Below are 10947 nucleotides of genomic sequence, written 5' to 3'. Positions count from 1 at the left end.
ACTCAACACGCCAGATGCTTAGACGGAGATATCATAAGGATACAACATAGAGGTTAAAGTGCACTGTGTTTAACGTCGTTGGGATTAAGACATCGCAGACCAGAGATATGTATATATCTATTTCCGTAAATCAAAGCACATAGTGATGTGAAACGCTAAGAGGTGACGCGAGACTGATGTCACGTGGTTACCGTTCACTCATCCACGGCTGTCATAGCAGCGCATTTTAGGAGTTAAACTGGCTGTGATTGAAGCGGGGTGGCTGCATCGTGTTAATCAATTGATATGCATGTAAAGCAATGTACAAACTGTTGTAACAAGCGAGGGCTACTTGATATGTTTACATTTGTGGCGCGTTGGAGCACGGAATTAAGTAATGGAGCATTTTGGGATTGTCTTTGGCTGCCTCCATTAAGGGTTGCGCGAGAACGCGCGTTGCTCTTCGCCGCACCCCCGGACGCCCCCCCGCGCAGCTGCTGACTGGCACAGCCTGCAGCGTGATCGGATTTAAAGAAAATCAGACAACCTATCGATATTTTAATTACGATATTCTAATTGTAATCCATTTGTGCTTCTTGTTCGGGCTGTTCGTGGAGCAGAGCAAACCCGTGCACCATTTATGGGATTTTATTTGGTTCTTTTGTTGTCTTCCTTGGACGGAGAGAGAAAAAAAATGTAAATAGGGATTTTTGTGTGGCTCTCACGGTTGTCTGCGCGCTCTCGCCTCTCTCTTCTCGGCTGTCAAGGAAATAGCAGCCCGCCTCTCCGTCCATATGTGCCGGAGACCAGACTGCTGAAAAACATCACAGTCTACCTATATGAGCAACGTTGCCTTCTTTACTGTGTAGGCGTCGCCATATCGGGCGAAAGCTGCTAAATTACCAACATAAATCATCCATGTCTGTTTAACTAAATTGCAACCGACAGGCACATTTGCCCCCCCCCAATCAAGAAAAAGAAAAAAAAAAGGCACACAAAAAACGACTGTGCAAAATCTATAAACTGATGATACCAATTTGGTAATTTGCACTCTCTTGCTCTTGTTATTTACCGTGGACGGATGCAGGGAGTGAACTACAAATATGGTTCGTGTCTGATTCATGCAGCCCCGCTGCAGAGCGCACAATAATGGGCTACCTATATGCCGTTTTATTTACATTAGCCCGTGCTATGATGTGCGTAACGTTATGTTTGGGGGATGGTGATCTGGCTGCATGTTATTGCAATAGCAGAGAGGAAACTGTGTGACGGCGAGTGCTTTTTAGCATGCTGCCTCAGCTCCAGCGTTAACCCAGAGGTAGTCAGAGTATGCAGGTGCATGACAGCCCAATGTGTGATAGAAGTCATTGAAGATGGGGGACGGCAGAATGAGTAAGCAGTGTGAACAGCTTTTCTAAAATGGCGTCGGAGGCTGTTCAATGTTGGTAACTGGCATGCCAATAAATTTATGGGCACCCTACTGTCTCTGTCGGACAGTGCAAATACACTCCCGAAAGATCCTTGGGGTGGGGGTGGGGGGTCGACGCATAAAGATGATCGCAGGCTTTGTAATAGCAGACTGGGCTTGTACATTTTGTGTGGCAGACTTCCCATCAATTCAACCATCACATAACAAGGTGTTTACAGGCTTATTATGGAAACTATGTAATACCCTCATATATATATATATATATATATTGAGTTGGGAGGAATTATGTTAAATATGTAAAATTGCACCCAGAGTGCTTTGCATATATTGAATCAGAAGGAGCCATATAGACATTATTGATTTTTTTAAAAATGTTAAACCCCCACACAGCAGATCAGGAAATCTCTTTATACGCAGCCCAAACCTCATCTGTATGCTTTCCAGCAGCTATAGGCTTATGAGAGCACCTTCCTCCTAGAAAACATGCTAAGGTTAGAAAATATATGCAATATATGCACTACGTGCCACGGTTTCACGTCCAGTTGCTGGGTTACTGTTGCCTTGTAGGAAAGTACCATAGAGTAGAAAATAAGAGTAATAAAGCCGCCTTTCCTCCCCCACCTCCTCAGACACACACACACACACACACACACACACACACACACGCACTCTGACAATTGAATTCAGCACTATGCAGTTTTACAATAGGTGTCATCATTTGGGAAATAGCATTATTTTCACTAAGAATTCAAACTGAACACCCCGTTTGTAAATTCATAAACACTTATGCAACATAATTGCAGTTCAAAACCTAGTCATCACCTTGTTTCTCCATTGTTTTCTCTTTAGATATGGACGTGTGGAGAGTGTCAAGGTCCTGCCCAAGCGGGGTTCAGAAGGTGGAGTCGCAGCCTTTGTGGATTTTGTGGACATTAAAAGTGCTCAGAAGGCTCACAATGCTATCAACAAGATGGGGGACAGAGACCTGCGCACTGATTACAATGAACCAGGCACAATTCCTAGTGCCGCGAGGGGGCTGGACGATAGTCTGTCCTTAGGCACTCGTGGCCGGGATGTATCAGGGTTCACAAGGGCGGCAGGGGGGGCCGTGTATGGGCCCCCCACGTCGCTCCACAGCAGAGATGGACGCTATGAACGCAGACTAGACGGGTAAGTGGACAAAGTTTCTCTGAAGGCAGGGGGAACCGTGGTTTCTGGTAAACACCTTACCTCCAAGCATCTTCCCACCCATCTATTCATTTACTGGGGGGGGGGGGGGGGAGAGGAGAAAAAGAGTTCATGCTCAAGAATTCAGTCTTATAGGGATCCCTCTAAAGTCCTCAGAGCGTGGCCAGCGCTCCTGGATTCATTCTTGCAGGTAGACACCAAGATATTCCATAAGTGAGAGCGTGTGTGTACACAAGCATATCTGTTACTTAAATGAAAAGTCAATAGTTTAAATGGCTGTTGGGGATTATCTTGGTGAGCTTAAACATCTTTGTGAGGTGGATATATCATTTGCGGAAAATGCGGGGCAAAGATTGGATATCGTAAAATTTCCCAGGATTATTTGGAGATTGCTGGACAGAGAGAGAGAGAGAGAGAGAGAAAGAGAGAGAGAGAGGGAGAGGGAGAGAGAGAAAAAGAGAGAGTGGTCCAGCGGCCATCCCTGGGATTCCCCTAATCTGGAGTTACGTGCCCTGCTCGGTGGATTAATGTCACCCTTTTTTCCTCATGTAACAAAACAACCAAGAGCACACATTATATGTATAAGACACCATTGTTTGGATTAGTCTAATTTGGTTTCAAATATCGTGCACACCTCACGGAGGTGTTCACTTCTCTCGCGGGCTGGAATCATGTGGATAACCTACACAGGATATTTATTCCCCTCTGTTGGATTAACACTGGCCAGACACCTTAAGGATATGCTATCATGCTAAAGGTATGGGTTGCTTTCTTGGTTCTTTTGTTTTTTTTTATTGTTTTATTTGGGAATATATCTAAAATCAGGGCATTACAGTTTGAGAGCTGGGAGACCTCTACTGGTGATCCAACTCAGTAGAGACAACCAAAACAAGTGAGCAAATGACTTTTTTTTTTTTTTCCTGCCTTATTTTTGTGGAGATTATTTTTACTTTTCAAGAGACTCGCAAATTTAATGAGGACCCACATGGACTATGTTTGGATCGTACAATACAAAGAAGAATGCTGGAAACTGAGACTGGAAAGTTACTGTTGGAGATAACCTAGCTCATGTCTGTGGATTACCTGCTCCTTTCCTGAATGTGGAACTATAACTAAACCTTGGATACAATCCCATACAGAATCAGAGAACTAAGTTGTACCCATGAGCAGTATTTGTCATTGACTCAGCTTCAGTTTGGACTACATGCAGGCTCTTCTGCTTGTAAAGGAGGCAGAAAATAGACATGAACATCCACAAGCTTCAAAACTGTTTCGAATGGTCTCCACCATGGGAATGAATACAGCACTACTATGAGCAAGAATCTGGATTACCATTAAGAGAGATGTTCGACTTCTAATCTGTCATGGCCAGTTTTCCGTCTCTCTGCCAAAGGAATTTGACTACTTTACTGCTGAGCACAGTGTGACCAAAGTGGAATGTGCGGGACTTCCCAAATGAAGATGCAAGACTTAATTTTTCCGTCGCTTCCATCATTGCTGTTGGGGAATCAATAATGCCCTACTTACTGATGAATGGCTCCTGGATATCATGTATTTATTTTACTGGACTTTTTTCCCCCCACGTGTTCTGGTTGGATATATGGACTCAAGTTGACATTTTCCAGCCTGCAAACCATCCTAACCTGGATCCATACAAGGCCATGTTTGTTTTCATCATTTTAATTAAAACGGACAATCCAGCTCATCAAAGCACACAAGGTCCCCTGCCCTGAAGATGAGGATTACGTTTTCTAATGTGAACAATTTTGCTTCAGTTTTTTTCCCTCTCCACTCAACATTTTTGCCCATTTTTTTCTGCTCACAAAGTTCTGTCTCCCTAGATTGTATTTGGAATTATAGGTCAAGTTACCACTCTCTCAAAAGGTTGGTATGTCCTGCCCTGTGTATTTTAGCTGTCCTCTCTAACCCCCCTAGTTTGAACCCCCTGTCTCTCTCCATTTTCCCCACTAACCATAAGTAGCTGGTACATAGACTGTTATTACTGCTTGTGTGTCTATAAATGCAGAAATCTGTACCTTACCTTTGTATTGATTTCCTTTCTCTTCCCCTCACCTGACCCCTGTCCCCAGTTCTCCTTATGATAAACAGATCCACTTTGCAGCTGTTTTTTATGACAAGTGTTTGAAGTTAAAAAATGATCATGTAATGCACAACACTGTCTTAATATAACTCAAGGATTGGGCTGTGGAATCCTATAAACCTTTAAAAGATTCTCATCAATCGCAATATGTGCTGTGAAAAAGCTAATTAGAATAGGAGTAAAGGATTAGAAAAAAATGTATCATTATAAATATATTCATGCAACGTCTCTGACAACCAGCGAGACAGAATGAAATAATAACTATAAATTAACATCTCAGATTGACTTCTATTCGAGCTTGGTCAAGGTCACAGTTAAGGATTTTTATTGGTAAAATTATTAGTTGATTAATCATCAGGAGAAAATTAATCAAGAATCTAATTAATGATTTAATTCTTTTGTCAAACAAAAATCAAACATTTGCTGAATATTCTGCTTTTCTCTCTGTTGCATATCATGTTTAATGAAATAACTTTTAAGCTTGGTTGGACTGTTGTTCGGACAAAACAGGCTCTGGAGAAAAGCGGCGATAAAAACGTTTTATAGACGAAATGATTGATTGATTAATTAAAAAAATAATCTGCATAGTCATCAATAATTAAAATATCCATTAGTTCCAGCCCCAGTATCCTTTATTCCTGCCTTGCAGTTTTAAAATGTCCTCAGCTTCCTTTTTTATGGGACAAAAGTAGAATATGAATACATTATAACATTATAAGGTGTGGACTCAAAATTTGATTCCCTAAACTCAAACTCCTGAGAAATATAACTTGTTTAAGATAATTTTTGTAACATTTCACTTTTATTAGAGAGTTGACCATAGTCAGTGATGATAAATCTGCAGCCAGACAGATGACATCCATCCAGTGGATTTAAATGTCTCCATGTAGGGTTGGCCAATAAAATGATAGTTGTCGTGAGATGGTAGAAATTTGCTAACGGTCAGAGATTTTCCTCTACTGTTCATACTGTGGTATCTATGCCTTTTTAATTTCTGGCTGTGTTAGACTGTTGTAGGCAATGTGGGCAGGCAAATCAATGAGCGTGACGGATTCATGGCACCATGGAGTTACAGGATTGTTGCTTCAGTTTGATGGATTACCTTGATTTGTCAGGTATTTAATTCAGCGGATTAAACAGAACATTCCAAAACCAATAAAGTTTCCAGAAAATGTGCTTTTCGTCACAATATATATCAATATCATGATATAAAGTGATTTATATGGTGTGTTCTTCAGTCTGCAAGGACAGCAGGATGCCCCACAGCTCCACAGTTCAGTTTAGTTTGCATGGCTGAGAGATATTTAACAATTAACTTCTTATAACAGTTTTGGGAATTTTGAATTAAATTGACATGTATGTGTTGCTCTCACATGACTGAGCCTCCACATAAGACACCTTTTTAGCATGCTGCTGGAATGCATCCTCATAATTATGCTGTTCACGTAATCCCAAAACAGTTGATGTGCTTAGCATGCACCAGAGCAGACTAATAATCAAACACTGATGGAAATTCAGCCAAAAAAGTCTAACTGAATTATTTTTAAGCTCCATGAATAATGTAGAACCTGTTTTTTGTAAAGTGAAATTGAAGTGAAATTGAAGGCTATCTATTGAGCAGTGAGCCTGCACCACCAAATTAGCATTTTCGAGAGCATCTAGGGGTCAAGGTAATCCATCACTTTCACAGCAGACAACGTTATGCCATAGATGTTATTCATGAATCCAGCACACAGATGATTAAATCAAATAAGCTGAAACCGAATTTGCCCCTGACCTGCTGTACTTTATGTATAGTGCAGTGAAATACAGACATAGTGCCAGTCGCCTTAACCAATTTATCCTCAACATCCAGGAGACTATGCGCATCCCATGCAGCCTTTTGTTCTTGTGCCTGGCAAAAGCCTTTGGTGGAACGACTTATTGAAAGACTTGACCCTAAACAATGTTAGTGTATTTAGGTTACAATTATGTCAGGTACACTGATGAATATTTCCAGATTGGCCACATACGCATAATATAGTATCTGATAACCGCAGAGTGATTAATCCTGCAAACTCTTAAATCCAGTTATAATTCAATTTGCTCAGTTTAAAAAAAAAAAAAAAACATTTAAAAAACATTTGCTTGGGGAAAGGGTTACATTTTTGGGGGTTAAGCTTAGGAGATAAGTACAGTCAGTATCAAAGTCCTCAAGTATGTCAGTAAAATGTGGGTGTGAATGTGAATAACACATTTTTTGTCAGGTGTAAAGGTCAGGTTGAGCATTGTAAGAAACCCATCTTACGGATCATTTACCAGAAAGCCTTTCGGGACATCACAGGGCATCAGAGCTGCAGAGGAGGATGCTTGTGTCATGTATCTTCAGAGAAATGGCAGCATCCTTTTGTTTGTTCCTCGTATAACCTTTGTTGCTTGGTTTCTAAAGCTCAGACTAAGATGCAGGCAGCTCATTCCAATCACTGTTTTAGCTATGGAAATTCACATAAAGTATTTGGTTCCTTAGATGTTTGCTTTGAGTCATCCAAAGAACATTTTTTGGAAATGCACTAAAAACATTTAAATGTGTTTAGCTGTTCATTCGTGAGAGTTCCAGTTGCTCTATTAACTGGTACACACTTTATTATATCGTGCATAACAACTACTAGAGGAATTCTAGCAGAAACACTAAACTGCATATCTTTAAGTTTTTCAAAGTTGGAAAATCATAAAACTAAAAACATTACTAAAGGAAGCCTATAAAATGTCCAATGTGTTGATGAAGGAACTAATTAAAAACATTTGCTTGAGATTCAAAACAAAAAACAATATGCCCTCAATTTCACTGTTATTAAGAAAATACTAACCAAAGACTGCTGCTTCCATCTTTTTTATGAGGTACAGTTTCAAAAGTCTCTCCACTTTGCAAATGGCTTTGATTTGTACAGCTCTGTGTTGTGGTAGACAGTTTAGCAGCATGCAAGTATTTGGATAGACGCATCTTTACGCAGATGTGATCAAAACATCTCTAATAGTCCAAAAGATTTGGATTCCCCTATCAATTATCAACAAGGGAAATTTGAAAATCCTATCTAAAGAATTATCTCTGCTATTTATTTATTTTTCATTTCACAGTTACAGACCTGTTTTGTCATGCTTAAATTCAGACTGATAGGAGACAGCATCATCAGCATCATTTTGTTGAAGCTTAGGTGACACTATATTGTTAAGACAGTTGTTTCAGCCATTTATGCCTTTATTGGATAGTCTGGAGTAGACAGGAAATATTGGGGGTGTGAGATGAAGGCAGTGAGGGTCCAAAAAGGTCTCAGTAGCATCAACCAGGGACCTTTGTCCCTGCCCAGACTCAAGCCAAAGGATGCTGCAGTTGGATGATATGGGCAGTAGAACATATCGTGCACATTGGGTGGTTCTCAATCACATTAATTTCTGGTTTAACGCTACATTACCTATTAGGATTTCATCCAGAAAGCTTTAATTATGATAATATATGAATATTTATCGTAGTAATTTATTCTTTTTAGCCTTTGATACAAGCCGTGTAATATAAATATGATGTCTAGAATATAGTATTTTTCTAGGATCAGAAGTAACTTTTTCAAATAATGTATGTGCACATATATACAATCTCAAATGTTTTGCAGTGGGTCTAAAGATACCGTATGTTTTTGCATTAAATATATTTATAAGATATATTAATTTCACATTGATGACATAGGTTTGTTTGCCCTTAAAATCCGTTTAAAATCTCATTATTTTCCCATACTATTGTTTGAACCGGACAAAGAATAAAGCAGTCTCTTATTTAAAGAACCAGTTTAATAAAGGTTTGTAACTGAAGTTAGATTAAACCATATTCCGCCCTGTGTTGGAACATCATGGCTAATTTGCTGATTATAATTTGATCAGAATTCATACAGTGGTAATTGCTGTCCTGTCCCGCTCATTACAGGGAGTTGGGTAATATGACTGCTGTAATGACACAGCAGTCGTATTACCAAATTAAATTCTGATTGCTTTATTCAGTAAGAGGATGTTCAGGTCTGAACAGAATGTCCTTATTAGCACTGTTTCTAATGTGCATCTTCATAAAAGATGCTTTGAAGAGCTTTCAGAAGAACAAGTGGTGTCAAATTGTGTAACATTATAAACAAAAGGCTTGTCATAAGTCACCTCCAAAAACCTTCAACAAAGCGTCTCAGATAAATGATAAAACGCCTCAAAAAGTGGCTTTTGTTACAGTTTCTACATGTTATAAGACAGAAGGAATTGACAATCCATAAAGGCATGAATCTCTCATGTAATTCATTTTTATTATAAGTAATCCTTGTGTAAGTCTTATATCCTGCAATTCAACATTAAAATAAGCTGCATATTTCTGTTCTGTTGAACACTGAATCATGCCTTTTGCAATAAGAATGGCCTATATTGATTGTATCTTCAATACAGTGTGTTGCATTTTACAGTAGGATATACTAGTGAAGTATCTCTTTAATGCTTGAACTGGGAAACTATTGAATGAAAAGCCGTTTTAGACAATATAAGCTTAAAGCTTCTGTGCAAGACAGTTACTTAACAGCATTTTTGTTGTAAGAAATAAGCGGTTGGTATGATGGCAGAAGGGTCTGATACATTTCACCTCCAAGTCATGAACTGTTGAGAAAACATGTAAGACCAGATGCTCAGTTGTCTCAACCAGTTTTTAAATTCCCTTATAGTTTAGTCTGTAGGCTGGAAAATAATTCTCTTTTCAGATGCTTGAAAACTACCCCTCTCAAAACACTTCAGTGCCCCGTCTTCCTATCTGTCTAATTAAGGAAAACTTATCAGAGACACCTGATAATTTTGTTTGCCCACTGTCTGATGTAGCTTTCTTAAAGGTCTTAAATGTAACTATAATGTGATGTTGTTCTCTTTCACCTTTTGTTAGGACGACTGAAAGTCGGGATCGGGCGTACGATCACAGTGCCTACGGACATCACGAGCGTCCTGGTAGCAGTTTCGAACGCCAGCGGCACTATGAAACAGACTATTACCGCGATGCAAGAGAAAGGACTCTAAGCACAGCTGGGAGCGGGTCTGGTACCTCCAGTGGAAGTGGTACAACAGTATCATCAGGAGTCGTTGGAACTATCGTTAGTGCTGTTGCTGGCAACACAGGAACAGGTGGTTCAGCGGGGGCCACAACGGGAGGAAGCGGGGGATCTACATCCAGCGGGGTCGGCTTCTTCCGCTCCCACAGCAGGAGCCCTTGTCGCTTTGAGACGCCAGAGCCTCGCTATGAGTCTCGTGCAAGGGAACCCTTTACTTTGGCCAGTGTGGTTCACAGGGACCTTTATCGGGAGGACAGGGGTCGGCGCGGGGAGCGGTCATACCGCCACAGTCGTAGCCGGTCTCCGCACTCAACGCATTCGCGGAATCCCTCTCCCCAGAGACTGGCGAGTCAGGCTACCCGTCCTCCACGCTCCCACAGTGGGTCAGGCTCTCGCAGTCGCTCCTCCAGTTCAGACTCAGTCAGCAGTACCAGCAGCAGCACGAGTGGCAGGTGAGTGAGGCTGATCTGGCTATCAAGATTTCTACCCTTGTGCATGGCTGTTGTTTACCTTTGTGAATCCCAGTCTTGAACAGGTGCTGGACCTGGAGTATTTATATAGATAGAAAGCTGCACACTCAATGCCACATCAAATGACTATAAATCTATTTCACAAAAAGTTTGTTGGACCAATTAAGAAGATTAATAATGCCATCTGTCCATCATGTATGCTGTCCAGGTCATAGTTGTACCAATGTCTGATGTAAGATAATACATTCCCTAGTAGTATTCAAAAGTCTGTCTCTTTTATACAATACACACCGTTTTACAAAGTTTTAGAAACACAGTATTATTCATAATTTTGTGATATACTATTTAAATAACATTTCTGAGCTTTTTTTAATTTAGCTTCAGATTAGTGCTGGTTGATATACTGGATGAACCGGTTTACCGTTTTTAATTTCCCATATCATATTAATTTCATATATTGCTTAGCTGGAACAATTTGTTTTTTCTTACTTGCACAGTAGCTAATTTGACAAATATCTCTGTGAATAATTAACTACTTAGAGTCTTTTATGTCTGTTTATAGTGTTGTGTGTGTGTGTGTGTGTGTATGTATATATGTATATATGTGTGTGTGTGTATATATATGTATGTTTATATATCTGTATATATGTTTATATATATATATATGTGTGTGTATATATGTGTATA

General features: G+C 40.0%; 1 protein-coding gene across 1 annotated transcript in view; it reads left to right on the top strand.

Annotated features, from left to right (window-relative positions):
• Positions 1 to 2257: 2257 nt before the first annotated feature.
• Positions 2258 to 10947, top strand: part of spen (spen family transcriptional repressor) — a gene marked incomplete at its 5' end in the record, with an annotated part of 25084 nt that continues 16394 nt past the window's right edge. Inside the window, 2 exon segments of the mRNA XM_035656200.1 lie at positions 2258 to 2578; positions 9628 to 10242. Coding sequence (XP_035512093.1) covers positions 2258 to 2578; positions 9628 to 10242 — 936 coding nt within the window.

Source organism: Morone saxatilis, unplaced genomic scaffold, assembly GCF_004916995.1.
Source record: "Morone saxatilis isolate NCDOM2014 unplaced genomic scaffold, NCSU_SB_2.0 Contig15, whole genome shotgun sequence".
Lineage (NCBI taxonomy): Eukaryota > Metazoa > Chordata > Actinopteri > Moronidae > Morone > Morone saxatilis.
Note: the sequence above shows the minus strand (reverse complement) of the source record. Positions and strands in the feature narration are given on the sequence as shown.